The sequence below is a fragment of the Pygocentrus nattereri genome, chromosome 17, assembly GCF_015220715.1.
Source record: "Pygocentrus nattereri isolate fPygNat1 chromosome 17, fPygNat1.pri, whole genome shotgun sequence".
Lineage (NCBI taxonomy): Eukaryota > Metazoa > Chordata > Actinopteri > Characiformes > Serrasalmidae > Pygocentrus > Pygocentrus nattereri.
In genome coordinates this window covers 21,866,148-21,883,318 of record NC_051227.1, presented here as the reverse complement: position 1 = coordinate 21,883,318, position 17,171 = coordinate 21,866,148, and the positions used below count along the sequence as shown (strand labels likewise).

The window sequence follows — 17,171 nt, the reverse complement described above, 5'->3', positions numbered from 1 at the left end:
AATATTTAGAATAGTGAGTAAAGTGGAGGAAAACACAACAAAACAGTACCATCAAAACAAGCTACGTCAGGTTTGTAATACATTCTTTTAGCAGAGAGTACCAGCATTCAAGAAGAGCAGGTTCATTAACTTTAGTAATCCATTCACATCCAACATGAATGTTTATTATAAGAGGATGGAAAATATCACAGAACGTGTTCTCACTGCGATCTAAAGCGATGCCATGTTGCATTTTGCAAACAGTGGACGAACGTCTAACAGTATAACAGGATTTAACATGATAAATTAGGTGATAAACCTCATCTTTTAACCATATAGTCTAACTGATCTGTGAAAAAAGAACTCAAACCATATGAACCAAAGGGAGTCTTAACATTTTTAATACTGACATTTATAGGTTAAGGCCAACTTAAAGGGGAACTCCATCTAGTTATGCAGAAAATTTGGGGAAATCTGTGGTGTGCAATGCTTTGTGCTAGAGAAACTTACTGAATCTGGTGGTGGTTATAGGAATCAGACATCCACCTCTAAAAGCTCCCTCCCAGAAAGTTATTACATGACATGGCTATGAATACACTATCCGATGCTTGAAATATGGTTTTACAGCAGTATTTATGATAAGGTATTGGTCTAAAAAAAAAAAAAAAAAAAAAAAATCTATTTATTTTTTAATCCAGGCATGAAGGGGTTTCAAAGGCAAAACATTACCAAACAGTGCCCAAAGAAAATATTTTTTTTACAGATTGACCACTATTTTTACCATCATCAACGTCACATTTATAAAAAAAAAAACTCAATAAAATTGCTACATTAGTGTTGTAGACATGACAACCTCTGGTTCCTACCATCACCACTGTAAAGAAATCCAAAGAGTCCAGGTTTCTCTAAATTAAAACAGTTCACGTCAACCCACTCGGGATAACTTGATTTAAAGAATTTTGAAAAATCGGTGGAATTCCCCTTTAAACATAGTAAGATACCGTGATTTACTTCGAAAATACGCGACACTGAATTATAATCAATTCCGCCCAGCCCCGGACAAAAAACAGAGCGTTTCGCCCCGGGAGCCCCCCAAAGTGACATGAGGGATCAGAAGCATCTGAAGTTACCCCCGTCATGTCAACGAAACTGAAGTGCGCTTCCTATTTAAATTTTCCCGTTCCACCTTAAATAGTGCAGCAGGTACATTCTGGCGCCAGAACGCAACTGCTGCACCACTTAAGGTGGAACGGAAAAATTCGAACAAGAAGCTGGCAAATGATAAGCTGACTTCACCTTTATGTCATGTCAGGAGCTTGTACAGATTGGGGAAAACCCTTTTAATGCATTTTGTGAGTTTAATATAGCCTGGTTAGGGGACGACAAAGGGCGGCCAGAAAAACAAAGAGCTAGAAATCAAACATTTAACGTTAGAGCCATAAAGAAAGCTGTATGACAGCTAGCTGCCGAGCTAACATTGATCAGCCCATGTCTGCCCCTGCTCCGTCCACATAAAGCTACGGAGCATTTAGCGGGCTAACACATCTGAGCCCCCTCGCCAGTGAGCTAAAGTTAGCCGGCCAAGCTGATCTAAATCGACTCCAGCAACAGGGAGGACCAGAAAAGTGAAATACACCAACAGCCAACTTAACGAACAACGATAATAAGCCTCTCGGCTCTGAGGGTTTTCTGTTAGGATGCTAATATAAACAGCTAGTCCCGCTTGCTAACAAGCTAGCGTGCTAATGCTAACGGTTAAATACAAACAAACAAATAGCAGCCGTCAGAAAACCAGCAGCGCAGGCTCGTTTAATGAAAAACTGCAGACGAAATAGGACAAACATAGGACAATAAACGCCACCCCACCCAGTCTGAACAGTAACCAGAACTATTTTGTCTGCCAGGCGTGAAAAGAGCAGGAGTAAAGAGATGTGTGTTCGCATGCCGCTCAGATCAGACAGTGCAAAAAGAGACAGAGAGAGAATGGACATCATTAGTGTTAGCCAGCCTAGCGCCAAAATCAGACATTAAAGCCTTCAAAAGCACCCTGCAGGGAAATCTCCTGCATGAGGGGCACCCTGCGGAATTAAAACACATACCTCGTTATCGACGCGCGTCCCTTTATTTTAATGAAAATGTACCTTATTTGAGGAGCTGCAGCCAATCGCTTCTCCCACCAACTCTGATCCTCCTTTCGGCTTCAAAATGGCGCCAATTTGTCCGCTGGCTGCACCAATCCAGCGGCCCCTTCACTTTTCACACCGCAGTTCAACAGCGACATCTGCAGAGCACAGAGACTACCGACCCACACCTTCCAGCCAGAGCGACAGACTAAACCTCTCAGCCTACAGAACAAATCCTACACACTACAGATCCACACCTTCCAGCCAGAGTGACAGACTAAACCTCTCAGCCTACAGAACAAATCCTACATACTACAGACCCACACCTTCCAGCCAGAGCGACAGACTAAACCTCTCAGCCTACAGAACAAATCCTACACACTACAGACCCACACCTTCCAACCAGAGCGACAGACTAAACCTCTCAGCCTACAGAACAAATCCTACATACTACAGACCCACACCTTCCAACCAGAGCGACAGACTAAATCTCTCAGCCTACAGAACAAATCCTACATACTACAGACCCACACCTTCCAACCAGAGCGACAGACTAAATCTCTCAGCCTACAGAACAAATCCTACATACTACAGACCCACACCTTCCAGCCAGAGCGACAGACTAAACCTCTCAGGCTACAGAACAATTCCTACATACTACAGACCCACACCTTCCAGCCAGAGCGACAGACTAAACCTCTCAGCCTACAGAACAAATCCTACACACTACAGACCCACACCTTCCAACCAGAGTGACAGACTAAACCTCTCAGACTACAGAACAAATCCTACATACTACAGACCCACACCTTCCAACCAGAGTGACAGACTAAACCTCTCAGACTACAGAACAAATCCTACATACTACAGACCCACACCTTCCAGCCAGAGTGACAGACTAAACCTCTCAGACTACAGAACAAATCCTACATACTACAGACCCACACCTTCCAGCCAGAGCGACAGACTAAACCTCTCAGACTACAGAACAAATCCTAACACACTACAGACCCACACCTTCCAGCCAGAGCGGCAGACTAAACCTCTCAGACTACAGAACAAATCCTACATACTACAGACCCACACCTTCCAGCCAGAGCGGCAGACTAAACCTCTCAGACTACAGAACAAATCCTAACACATTACAGACCCACACCTTCCAGCCAGAGCGGCAGACTAAACCTCTCAGACTACAGAACAAATCCTAACACACTACAGACCCACACCTTCCAGCCAGAGCGGCAGACTAAACCTCTCAGACTACAGAACAAATCCTATATGCTACAGAATTAGAATTAAGAACCATTTGTCACTGTGCTTGTGACAGTGTAAAGTTAGACCTATGCATTTAACCCATCCGTGCAGTGAAACATCCACATACATGCACACTAGTGAGCACACTTGCCCGGAGCAGTGGGCAGCCCTATCTACGGCGCCCGGGGAGCAACTGGGGGTTAGGTGCCCTTGCTCAAGGGCCCTTGCTCAAGAGCACTTCAATCATGGACTGTCAGCCAAGGGGGGCAACCTTCTGGTCACAGGGCTGGTTCAGTTTTGTAAAAAGTGACTGATTACAGATTACAGCATAACAGAGCAGCAGAGACTCTGTCAGCTCTAGATCGGACAGGGAAGACTAATCACCAAAGGCTTGACTATACAAGCAAGTTTTTAGCCTAGAATTAAAAATGGAGGCTGTGTCTGATTCCCGGACATTAACAGGAAGATTATTCCAGAGCTGTGGGGTTTTGTATGAAAAGCTCTCCCCCTTGATGTAACTTTATTAATTCTAGGTACCAGTAGTAAGCCAACACCTTGTGATCTAAGTAGGCGTGATGGTTCGTAGTAGAAGAGAAGTTCACTCAGGTACTGAGGGGCGAGTCCGTTTAGAGCTTTATAGGTCAGTAATAGAATTTTATAATCATTGCAAAATTTAACTGGTAACAAGTGAAGGCTCTGTGGGGTTTGGGTCTGTAGTTTGTTGCTCTGAGGGGTTTGGGTCTGTAGTTTGTTACTCTGTGGGTTTTGGGTCTGTAGTTTGTTGCTCTGAGTGGTTTGGGTCTGTAGTTTGTCGCTCTGACCGAATGGTTTGGGTCTGTAATTTGTCGCTCTAACTGAATGGTTTGGGTCTATAGTTTGTTGCACTGGCTGAATGGTTTGGGTCTGTAGTTTGTCGCTCTGACTGAATGCTTTGGGTCTGTAGTTTGTTGCTCTAACTGAATGGCTTGGGTCTGTAGTTTGTTGCACTGGCTGAATGCTTTGGGTCTGTAGTGTTTTTACTCTACTGAGGGTTTGGGTTCTGTAGTTCGTTGCTTTGACTGAAGGATTTGGGCCTGTAGTTTTTTGTTGTGACTGAAAGATTTCAGGTTTGTAGCTTATAGCGCTGACTGAAGAGTTTGGGTCTACAGTTTGTTACTCTGACTAAAGGATTTTGGTTTGTAGTTTTTTGCTTTTTGCTGACTGGAAGTTTTGGGTCCGTAGTTGGTTGTTCTGACAACCCAAACTCTACTCTGAGCACCTTTCTTGACAATAATACAAATCTATATGAACATTATTTACTATATATATATATATATATAGTAAATAAATTATTACACACATATATTGTGTGATATATATTATATACACACAGCTCAAAAAATAACATCCTAGATCTGAATGAATGAAATACTCATTGAATACTTTGTTCTGTACAAAGTTGAATGTGCTGACAAAATCACACAAAAATCAATGGAAATCAAATTTATTAACCAATGGAGGCCTGGATTTGGAGTCACACACAAAATTAAAGTGGGAAAAAAAAAAACCACGACAGGCTGATCCAACTTTGATGTGATGTCCTTAAAACAAGTCAAAATGAGGCTCAGTATTGTGTGTGGCCTCCACGTGCCTGTATGAACTCCCTACAACGCCTGGGCATGCTCCTGATGAGGTGGTGGATGGTCTCCTGAGGGATCTCGTCCAAGACCTGGACTAAAGCAACTGCCAACTCTTGGACAGTCTGTGTCCAAGAGTTGTTGGTCTGTTGGTGGATGGAGCGAGACATGACATCCCAGATGTGCCCAGTCGGATTCAGGTCTGGAGAACGGGCGGGCCAGTGCATAGCTTCAATGCCTTCATCTTGCAGGAACTGCTGACACACTCCAGCCACATGAGGTCTAGCATTGTCCTGCATTAGGAGGAACCCAGGGCCAACCGCACCAGCATATGGTCTCACAAGGGGTCTGAGGATCTCATCCTAATGGCAGTCAGGCTACCTCTGGCAAGCACATGGAGGGCTGTGCGGCCCTCCAAAGAAATGCCACCCCACACCATTACTGACCCACTGCCAAACCGGTCATGCTGAAGGATGTTGCAGGCAGCAGATCGCTCTCCACTGTGCCTCCAGACTCTGTCACGTCTGTCACATGTGCTCAGTGTGAACCTGCTTTCATCTGTGAAGAGCACAGGGCACCAGTGGCGAATTTGCCAATCCTGGTGTTCTCTGGCAAATGCCAAGCGTCCTGCATGGTGTTGGGCTGTGAGCACAACCCCCATCTGTGGGCCTCGGGCCCTCATACCATCCTCATGGAGTCGGTTTCTAACCGTTTGTGCAGACCCATGCACATTTGTGGCCTGCTGGAGGTCATTTTGCAGGGCTCTGGCAGTGCTCCTCCTGTTTCTCCTTGCACAAAGGCGGAGGTAGCAGTGCTGCTGCTGGGTTGTTGCCCTCCTCCACATCTCCTGGTAGCACCTCCAGCCTCTGGACACTACACTGACAGACACAGCAAACCTTCTTGCCACAGCTCGCATCGATGTGCCGTTCTGGTTGAGCTGCACTACCTGAGCCACTTATGTGGGTTGTAGAGTCCGTCTCATGCTACCACAAGTGTGAAAGCACCACCAACATTCAAAAGTGACCGAAACATCAGCCAGAAAGCATCGGTACTGAGAAGTGATCTGTGGTCCCCCCCTGCAGAACCACTCCTTTATTGAGTGTGTCTTGCTAATTGCCAATAATTTCCACCTGTTGTCTATTCCATTTGCACAACAGCATGTGAGATTGATTGTCAATCAGTGTTGCTCCCTAAGTGGACAGTTTGATTTCACAGAAGTTTGATTTACTTGGAGTTATATTGTGTTGTTTCCCTTTATTTTTTTGAGCAGTGTATACATAAATATAAATTCATTTGATTTTCAGGAATGGGGTAAGAATACAGTTAGATCAAACAGAAGTCTCTCACATTCAACATAAATTCAAGTAATCTCCTCTGGATGATTTAGCTGCCTCCATAAAAACAAAACTTTATGAGTCAGATGCATTATGCAATTGTACAGACTGCAGGCAGGCAAACAAGAAATCAATACAAAACCAATCTTAGTTCCAATGTTTTACTTCTCAAAACAGTCTGACATTTTATCTTCTCAAGACCCTCCAAATGACTTTAACAGGGACACGTATTCAGCATAAGGACATGGAGCTGAATGTACCAGCCATCAAGCATTTGCGAAAGGCTTTAATCTGACAGACAGATTCAGCTGAAATTTCACCTGGGGTCCATTGCTTTCTCTTCCAAATCAGAGTACTTGAAACACTCTCAGCTCTCCAGAGTGAAAATAATAATCAGAGTGAAATAAAAAGTCAGCTACAAGGTCAGTCCAAAGTGAATCATTATAACAGAAAAAGGTGGATTTGAACCATTTGAAAAATGGTGAAATTTGAACATCTTAAGTCTTCAATAGCAACAATTTGTCTTTTCTACAAAAAGTGAATCAAAACACTTCTATTTCTGCCAGTAAAAATGAGAACCAGGGGTTTTCCTACACTTTTTTCATGGTTTGATTCCCATTTTACAAATATCAATACTTTCTTCAGATCAGCTCACGTCATTATTTGCTTTAACGACAGTGTATTTGTTTTGTCAAAGACTTAGACAGCAATGACAGGAGGGCACAGGCTCAATGCTTTATGGACGCAAACACCAAAAGTAAAGATCAACTGAACACAGTTCATATTAAATTCTTAAAAAAAAAAAAAAAAAAAAAAAAAGTACCAATAGAAGTTTAAAAACACTCACATGACCACATACTGAATAGTTCAAAATGTAATTATAAATATTATTACAAAGCATTAAAAATGTTCAAAAGTGTTTACAAACCATCAGCAAGTAAAAAAATAGTTAAGTCTTCAAATAATAAAAAAATTACATGTTTTTAAATCTTCTCTGTCTGTGTGGTTTGGAACGATGTTTTTTGCTTTTATGGGGAGGCTCAAAGGAATTCATCACAATGTCCACGCTGATGGGGAGCTCAAATCGATCCAGCATTTTCACTATACTCTCCTGGGGGACCCCATGCTTATTCCTCCTGTTGAAATGAATGCGTTTACTTATAAGACATATAATGTTTTTATAATTCATGCAAATCATACAAGCAGACATGCTATATTACATACATACATACATACAATCATACTTAGTCTGAGAAATTTCATGCATGCAACAAGCAAATTATAAAACAATTTCAAGAGGAACTGTGGGGCTGTGGTTATGAACCATGTGTGTATACACAAAGATTGTTTTAAACAAAGGCTTTATAGCCTGCAAGCAACTGGACAGTTAATTAAACGCTGATCAGTGGTGCTCATGTCAGGAAACTAACTTAAGTCAGCCAAGAACATTATAGTCGTCGTTCTGCTGCAAGGTGAAGCACAATCTACTTTGGAGTTTGGAGACATTTGTTTGGATTCAACCTGTGAAGATATTTCAATCTATTTTAAAACTCAATCTGCTGCTGCTGTCGACAGTCCCGTCGTAAATAAAGAATAGTGAGCCACTTCCAGTCGTACATGGTAAAATGGTTTGTTTCGAACCTTTTCCAGAGATTTCTCTTTCCATCACTCTGGTACAGGTTAATCTCATCTGTTCAAAACCTTGCCGGAGAACTCTAAAAGTTTATGTACTCTTTAACAAACTGTAGCCCACCCTTCTTTGATGCTTAAATGTGGTCTGTATGTTGCAATGAATGCTCTATATTCTTCTCTTGAACTTTATGCCCAATCAATTACTAATTAACTAAAAGGCGACAGCCAAAGCCAAGGCAGGATGATTTTTTCCCAGGGAATATAAAGGAAAATAGGAAAAAATGTTTGCATGACACCAATTTTGAGTGTTATTTTCTACAGCCAGCAAAGTTCATCTGCATTTGTTTGTTTATCAGACTTATTTGGGTGGTGCCCAGGTCCTAATATTCTAATAAACAAGCTTGACTGACATCTTTCGTCCCAGCCTGCTATTCCACTCAAGCAAAATTATACACAATGATGCAAGCAGAGAGAATTTGGATTGTTCAACTCTGTGGATCAGACACAGCAGTGCTGCTGGAGATTTGAAACACTGTGTGCACTAACTGTCCACTCTAATAGACACTCCTGTCAGTCAACTTTGTAGATGTGAATTCAGAGACGATAGCTCATCTGCACAGTTTGCGTTGGTCATCATCTGATCCTTCATCAGTGGTCACAGGACGCTGCCCACAGGACGCTGTTGGCAGGATATTTTTGGTTGGTGGACTATTCTCAGCTCAGCAGTGAAACTGAGGTGTTTAAAAACTCCAGTAGCATCGCTGTGTCTGATCCACTCAGACCAGCGCAACACACACTAACACACCACCATGTCACTGTTTCTGCAGTGCTGAGAATGATCCACCAAATAAATAGTACCTGCTCTGTGAGGGTCCATGTGGCTCCTGACCAGGGTAAAACGGGGCTAACAAAGTAAGCAGATGGACTACAGTCTGTAATTGTAGAACTACAAAATGCACCTATATAGTAAGTGGAGCTGATAAAATGGGAAATGAGCATAGAAACAAGGAGGTGGTCATAATGTTGTGCCTGATCAGTGTAGATTCAATAAAATCATGAAATATCAGCCTTGTGTGGTAAAGGTACCCAAAAATAATGGCTTCCCAACTTTCCAACACTGAAATGTAAGAAATTCTTGCATATCTATATGTAGGAAAGTCACCAATTATTCATAATGCCTTTTTTGTACATGCATATTATGCGCCCACAAGACCGCCATCAAACTAAGTAGAAGGCACGTACATATTTAGGTACCCTTATATCGGTTTATTATTCCATGGGGTGCAAACATTCATAGACTTACTTTTCTAACTCAGCAGGATCACATTTCCAACTAGTGTCAGGCTCAACAAACTCCACTCTATATCCACACTCCAAAGCCTGCAAAGTGCAAAGAAAATGAACAGAAATGGTCACAGAAAAATGCAACTTTGAAATACAAAATAAATCTAATATTCTTTATTGGAAACCTGCGAACTCTTGTCTAGAATTCAGATTTAGAATAAAGTTTAGTGTATCTGACCAATAATACCTGCCATATTTCAGATTACCCAATACAACAGTGAAGCATGCATTTAAGGTACTTACCAATGTGACATAGGGCTTCATTTCCCAAGCCTGAATATTTGTGTTGTCAATAATAACAGGTGAGCGACCCCTCAACATAGCGTCTCCAGCTGAAAAAAAGAAGACGTATCTATTATATTCTTTAATGACCTCTAGCACAGGGAATAAAACAGACAATGTGTGATGTTTTAAATCAGGGGTGTCAAACTGAGCTCTTTCCATGTCACAGTTATGAAGTAGTTTAGCATTCTACTTAATTAAAACACACCTGACCGAACTCCTCAGCAAAGCATGATGAGCAGAAAAGTGAGTGTTAGAGGAGGGATAGCGCGAATCTCTGCAGAGCTGTGGCCTCGAATGAAGCCAGTTTGACAGGTGTTTTGTTTTTTTTGGTTTTAAATAACTACGACTAACATGCGATGGCTAGCTGAATCTCCACTTATGTATTTTTATGCATATTTTGGTACAACAAATAAAACCAACAACAAAAAAGACTTGATGGAAACAACCACTATTGAATAAAACTGCCAAAATGTGCCTGAACGTCTGTATGCTCTCCTTTCTTGCAGATAAAAAGCAAATACAATAAATGTTGATGAAAATATATTTGCTCAATAGATAATACAATGCAAATAAAATAAAGTCAAAGGACTGATCAGGTTTTTCTGCCCAGCTATAGCTCCAAAACATGACAGAAGCCAGCAGGGATTACTGTCATTTTCTTTTTTTTTATTAAAAAAATGTATCTTGCATAAACAAAGTGACTGCAACAGAATTATAGACATTTTGTGGGTTACTGTGTGTGTCAGTGCATTTTATCTTCATGTTCATACAAAGCAAAACACAGCCATAAAATTCAGTAAAATAGCAAGAAGATGCTCAATAATAAAGACCTGTCTATTGTCCAGGTTTCTCAGAAGTGTTTATATAAGCGTAATGCTGACAGTTTCATCCTCTCGCACAGTGCTGAGGTAAACTCAGCCCAATTTGTAACTGTCTTTTTCAACATGTGAGTTGTTGACATTTCAGTTTTTGTACTTAATTTGACAGCTGGATGGAAACCAGGCTGGTGTTTTAAATGTCAGAACCTGACACAGTGAAGATGGCCTTGGGTTGTGCCTTAGGAACACAATGAACAACTCTCCCTGGTGTGCATATACACATCAACGCCCCCAGGACAAGCTCTTCAATGCAGCCACATTGTGAACGTCTGCCAAAGTTCATGAATATAGCCAAGACAGTTTTTAACTAACATAACAGAACACGACTCTTTACCCATCATTCTGACAAGCAAGCTGATGGGCTCATTTTAATTTTATACACAAATATTTGGTGAAAAATAGTCTGTGGTCCTAAACAATAATACAGACAAAACATGTTCTAAAATGTGCAAGTAATGGTTGTAAACATTAGTGTACTTACCTCTCTTCTGATTCCAGTCATGTGCATCCCCAAGCAGAGCGGGGTCAAAGAAATAGCCATCCTCTTGAAAGAAGTAGTCATCTGTGCTCAATATTAGTCCATTTGGACCACAGGACAATATTTCCCTGAAAGAACAGTGATATATGTTGCTGTATTAGTGGGCTTTAATGTACAGAATGCCTTAAAACATGTATTTAAAATAGACCTCTTGCATTCTTTAGTGCATCTATTTCTTTTGCAAGTTTTCAGTGATCACCTAAGAATATTCTGAAGGTTTTATGCATTGTATTTTGAATTTGTTTTAAACAATCAAAATAATCACCATTTGACCATTAAAACTGTAAAGGGGCTGCACAAAATGGACAAAATACTGGTATCACAATTATACTGTGACATATTGTGACTGCAACATATACAATTTACATAAAATGCATTAGTGATTTAAAAGGGACATGTTTAAAGCTTCTGTATCCCACATCTTTGTTATATTTTATTTTTACCCAAGGTCCACTTCTAATATTTGTGTGGCAGTCATGATTCCGTTCTGAATGACCATTTGCCAACCTCATTTTATCTCTTAGAACTAAACAGGCTGTTTTTGCTACTGTGACTTTAAGACTGATATATGTAAATGACTTCTATTCTGGTTAGCTGCTCTGTATTGTGCTTCATTCAAAAAGCAGTCTGAAATATGGCCCTAACTTCAACATGAACAGGCAGGGCTACACTGCTATGGGCCTATTAGGCAAATATATGTAAATGTGGTACTGGCAACATTGCAAAATCAATTACCTACTTCAAAACAGGCTGTTCATGCAGATTAATTTTCATGACCGTATGGACCAGGGAGGGAACAGTACGTTTTAAAGTAATGTTTTACATACTAAATCGATCAGTTGCATTTCAACAAAGCAAACGAGAATCTGTAATATGGACTCTTTAAACCTGGCCTGCATTAATCAGACTACAATAATGTAATTTGCTAGAATACATACATGACGTCCATCAAAATACCCACAGAAACACTCTGGGAACTGGGATTTGTCATTTACATATCACAACCTCGGAAGCGCAAACAGCAGTATCACAATAGTGGATAACAAATACTGCACTGTACAGCTCTACACTGTAACATTTTTCATTATCAACACATGAGTTTATGTGAGGCTAAAGTTTTTACTGTCATTCTCACAACTCACTTTGCCAGAGTTGATTTCCCAGAGCCTGGAACTCCCCTCATCAGTATCAAAACCAAAGGTGTCCTGTTTTTAGGCTGGTGCTGGTCTTGCTCATGATAATTCTGCTCCTCATAATGCTGCCAATCATTTGAGATTCTTTTGTGCCCTTCAAATGACCCAGAGCAGTAAGATGAAGAAAGTCCCATGTCATAACCTAGTGGGAAATGGTGTTCTTGGCAAGAGGACCAGTTGCTTCTCTCAGCATTCCTGTAGTCATTTAGGGGAGCCTGGAAATATGGAGGTTGCAGGGGATTCCCAGGTGGTGCTGGAGGAGAAAAATGCTGTGGGCCATGAAATTGGATCCTTGGTGGTCCACATGGAAGCCTAAATGGGGGATGCTGCCACTGAACTTGGTTGTTGTATGAGTCTGAAAATTCCCAAGGCACATCACTGTGTAAGTGAGGCCTCCATTTCCTATTGTTTCCATAGCTCCTTTGAGGTCGAATCGATGGATAAGGACTAAAGGCATTCTTATGATCAGTTCCCCAAGCCTCTAATCTGGGAGATGGGTTGGATGGTGGTTCACAAGACTGTGAGACATCCTCGTTAACTCCTGTGTCACCATGAACATTGTCTTGGTGGTTAATCTCCTCCAGCTCTTTGTAGAACTCACTCAGTTTTTCCTCTATTGCTGTCACTGGTCGACATGCTGGTCCAATGAAATCAGTGCTGCTGATGGCTATCTCTTTGATGACCTCTTCTCTGCTTTTCTCATGTCCGTCATTCCTTGAGGTCTTCCCTTCACATATATTAAGGATCCTAGTGGGTAATTCTAGCGGTCTGTCCTTCACCTCCACCACATTTGCATTACCCAATACGTTCTGCTGTTTGAGAAGTCCAGCATGAGTTGGGAGCACAGTCTGGGGGTCTTCTACAATTCCACTCACAGGTGGAGGAGAAGATTTGCTTGGAATAACATTAGGCATCTGGAAGGAATGATAACATTATTTGAGACAAATAGAAGCGTAATAAGGGCTTATAAAAGGAATCTCATGTGAGGTTTCTGATACATCCAATTATTACTCCAAATACATACAAACACTGCCATTATAATAATGAGTGATGCACATGTATGGAATTTTATGGCCAATTCGATAACCATTAATGAACACCTTATTGTGGCTGATACTGATATAAATAACATAATTTTACTTTTCCTTCCACAATAAAAGCCATATATAACATACATTGAACTTAAGACAAGACAAAACTCTCTGATTAATTTTACATTATAATTACTGTCAAACTTTAACATTCTGTTATAGCAGCTAACAGGTGACCACATTGGCCAACATCACACTGAGTGATAGAGAGAGGGAGGTTCTTCAAACTCATCCAGCGAGAATGAGGCCAGTTATGTTCCCTGCCTTTAAAACAGAAAATTCCACCACTGGAGACTACACAAGATGAAAATATTGTTTGTAATTATCATAATTCTGATACTGGAATGATAATAGTGATATCCTTACGTGCAAAACATACTCACTGAACAAAATTTTGTGCATTTCAGCAAGTCAAGCAGCCATCAATCACATGGGCGTATGTCTTTCCCCGGATAACATGTAATGCTGGATGCATAGGTTACTCCTTATAACAGGGCATCTGATTCAGCATACAGACCTGTTAATAAGAGGTTCATACATTACAAATAAAACTCTGAAAAGCTGAACAAAAATAACTTCTAAATAAATCTAATCACTCCTGAGTAAACAAGAAGAGTTGGCTCGGCTCACTGGTGCACTGCTGTGTCTCTGCCAATAAAACTAAAAAGGTGAAGAACAACAGTTGGGACTTGAAAGCCCCTAGTTCAGCAGACCATCCTCTGTGCATAGACTCTTCTTAAATGGATCATATGACAGAAAACCAAATTCCACTCATATTTCTGAAATAATGGAGTCTGAAATAATATGTACATACATACAATAATATGTATAATACAGCGTCAAAGTTTCAAAATGTCCCATTCATTGCCTGGTCCATGGTTTTGAATGTATTGTTTCTGTAAAGTCACAAGCACCGGTTCATATATAGCCACCTATTGAGCCAAAACACTGCAGACTTCAGCACAGTGCGTCAGTAAACCCACCTAATTCAGTTAATCAGCTAATTAGTAAAGCCTTCATAAACTATATTCAGTGTTGGATGAAGGTAAACTCTAATCTCTGCAGCAATTTGGTCCAGAAAGTGCCAGTTTTACATGCCTGCTCTAGAGGGACTTTCAGCTCTGACTACTTTTTGAATGAGACACAATGCAGGGCAGCCACTCAGAACAGATGCCATTTAAATTTAGCAGCCTTAAAAGGTGCAGTAACACGAAAACAGCACAAAGAGAGGCTAAAAATTGGCCATGTAAAAATGAATTATGTCCATTTGTGGTACATATAAGCACAGTACTATTATATACGGAGCACAACAAAAAATGTAGGATTTGAGCCCTTTAAACAGATTGGGCTACATCGGGGCTGAAACTGAAATAGGTGCTATTCTTCGGTGTGGAGCTCAAACAATAAAGTTTGGCAGCGAGGGACGTGACCAACTGCAAAGTAATTTCCCTGTTCCACCTTAAATGGCGCACCAGTTACATTCTGACGCAGGCCCGTTAATGTAAGTGCGACACAATTTAAGGTGGAGCGGGAATATTCAAACAAGAAGCTTCTTTCAGCTTCGTCCGAAGACCGAAATCAACATAAACTCAAGTAGAAAAGCGAGAAGAAACGTGGAATTTGATCAATATTACTAGCTAACTTACTAGTTACATATAAGTACTGATTCGCCGCCGTATTTACAAACGTCTAAATGCTGCTTAGATTAAGTGAATGTTTAACTACTTTTCTGCTTTTTGCAAACACAAACAGACTCGTTAAGAGTTTGTGTTGGTTCCAACTGCAGTAACGTGTTCTTACAGTCGGTTCACGTGAGCTAGCTCGGCTAGCGTTAGCGGCCAGTCTGTAGGCGTTAGTGAACTAAATCAGTGATTGGGACATTATTACTGATCCTCATATATCACATTTCACGAGTAAGACTTTCATCTTACCTAACGAGTACAAAGTCGACCAACGGACAGCCGTATTTACAGCTTTTCTTCAGCGAGCTGCTCCAAAAGCGCCTCACTAACAGAAACTAAACAAACCCCTGAGCGGGAGTGTATTTCCGGTTATGATGGAATTATGGGAAATGTATGGCAGAAAAGCTGCGGAGTGAAAATTAAATAAATAAACATGAATAAAACCATAAGCACTGGTACACACGCTGATACACTGATCACACTTCAAATACAGACACTGCTGATCTGAGCTGGCGTCCTAGTGCGGAGTTAGAGAGGGAGATGCCACCGATATCCAATACAAAGGCTGATATCTCGATATTACCGTCAATACTGGCACATTTAAAGGCTAATATCCTGATATCGATGCTAATACTGGCAGATTTAAAGGCTAATATCCTGATATCGATGCCAATACTGGCAACATTTAAAGGCTAATATCCTGATATCGATGCCAATACTGGCAACATTTAAAACCTAATATCCTGATATCGATGCCAATACTGGCACATTTAAAGGTTAATATCCTGATATCGATGCCAATATCTGACACATTTAAAGGCTAATATCCTGATATCGATGCCAATATCTGACACATTTAAAGGTTAATATCCTGATATCGATGCCAATATCTGGCACGTTTAAAGGTTAATATCCTGATATCGATGCCAATACTGACACATTTAGCTCGATGTTACTGTCAATACGCACACATTTTTAGAAATGTATAAATAAATATAAAGAATTAATAGAAAATGTATAAAAATACCCCACTCATTGAAAGGCCGCTATAAATGTCTCACACGTTTACAGACTCTTATTGCGATATTAGTGCCAATACTGACATGTTTGGCAAATATCTTGATATTAACGCCAATATCGTCACATTTAAAGGTTAATATCCTGATATTGATGCCAGTACTGACACATTTACGACTTGCTGTGCACATAAACTCTTAATTTACTTGGAAATTTAATACGGATCAAAACATTTGAAAGTAATTGAAATTAATCTTAACTACGCTATAAAGATTATGCCTATGCTGTGTAGGCAAAGGTCTGGGCACCCTGGTCAAATGATATGCAGATTTTCTAAGTGAAAATAAGCTAACATCCTCTTCAGAGAACACACCTCTGCACATTTTATGCCTTTCTTTTCCCAAAATGTGGAAGAAATTGTGCTAAAATGTGCAGAATATTGCTGTATTTAAGTTTGTTTACTGTAAAGCAGGGGTTCTCAACCTGTCAGCTGAACCTGTTTGACCTACACTCCTAAAAAAGATGGGTCTTCAAAGGTTGTTTAGTAAAGAAAATGGTTCTACATAGAACTATAGACATCTAAAGTACCTCTTGCATGATTAAAGGGTTCTTTGCATCCTGAAAGTGTTCTTCAGACTGTTGGAGAATGTGTTGTATGTGGTTTTATATATAGAACCATTTTGAAAAGGGCCCCAAAAAAGGGTTCTTTTATTATTACCATGTCAAGCTATTACAGTAGAAGTACCCTTTTCAAAAAGGTTCTATATAGAACCATCTACAGCACATTCTCCATCAATGTGAAGAACTATTCCACAATGTAAAGAACGCTTTAATCATAGAAAGGATTATTTGAGTGTTCATGGTTCTATATAGAACCCTTTTCTTTACTAAAGAAACCATGAAGAACCGTCTTTATAAGTGTAAGTACCCTTAAACTGTATTAAATAAAACCATGTTGTATTGAAAACACTCACAGGTCAGGATTATTTGAGCAATGCAACAGAAAAAATATTTCAACTAGTAAACCATGTGTGTAAAAGAGATGTGTGACTATGTACATAATGTAAAGGTTCTTTGCCAAGTAAAGGCTTCTTTGTAGAATCTTTACCTTATTTGGAGGTTTTATAAACTATACAAAGGTTCTTCACACTCATTTCCATCTTCCACTGAAAATGTCTTTAGGAAACCTCAAAGGGTTCTTCAAT

General features: G+C 40.4%; 2 protein-coding genes across 4 annotated transcripts in view; both read right to left on the bottom strand.

Moving 5' to 3' along the window:
• The window catches only part of pds5b (PDS5 cohesin associated factor B), a 44,604-nt gene extending 42,331 nt beyond the window's left edge, over positions 1 to 2,273 (bottom strand). For 2 of the 3 annotated variants that reach the window (XM_017725412.2, XM_017725413.2), the window contains exon 1: positions 2,121 to 2,273. The gene's annotated coding sequence lies outside the window, so the exon portion shown is untranslated. Of the gene's footprint in view, positions 1 to 2,078 lie in introns of all 3 variants that reach the window. The other variant, XM_037546718.1, reaches the window with a different exon arrangement.
• Positions 2,274 to 6,206: 3,933 nt separating this feature from the next.
• n4bp2l2 (NEDD4 binding protein 2-like 2) lies at positions 6,207 to 15,319 on the bottom strand. Its single transcript, XM_017725414.1, has 7 exons — positions 15,199 to 15,319; positions 13,651 to 13,784; positions 12,126 to 13,090; positions 10,927 to 11,051; positions 9,526 to 9,614; positions 9,242 to 9,318; positions 6,207 to 7,442 (listed from the first exon to the last, which is right to left on the bottom strand). The coding sequence occupies exons 3-7, from the start codon at positions 13,088 to 13,090 to the stop codon at positions 7,280 to 7,282; spliced, it is 1,419 nt and encodes a 472-aa protein (XP_017580903.1). The 5' UTR covers positions 13,651 to 13,784; positions 15,199 to 15,319; the 3' UTR covers positions 6,207 to 7,279.
• Positions 15,320 to 17,171: the final 1,852 nt, after the last annotated feature.

Excerpts from the sequence above, each read along its gene's own strand:
- n4bp2l2 (XM_017725414.1), bottom strand. The coding sequence starts at position 13,090 with ATGCCTAATGTTATTCCAAGCAAATCTTCTCCTCCACCTGTGAGTGGA. Across the intron at positions 9,615-10,926 it reads TGACTGGAATCAGAAGAGAG|CTGGAGACGCTATGTTGAGG; the intron begins GTAAGTACACTA and ends TCTTTTTTTCAG. Across the intron at positions 9,319-9,525 it reads TGAAGCCCTATGTCACATTG|GCTTTGGAGTGTGGATATAG; the intron begins GTAAGTACCTTA and ends TGCACTTTGCAG.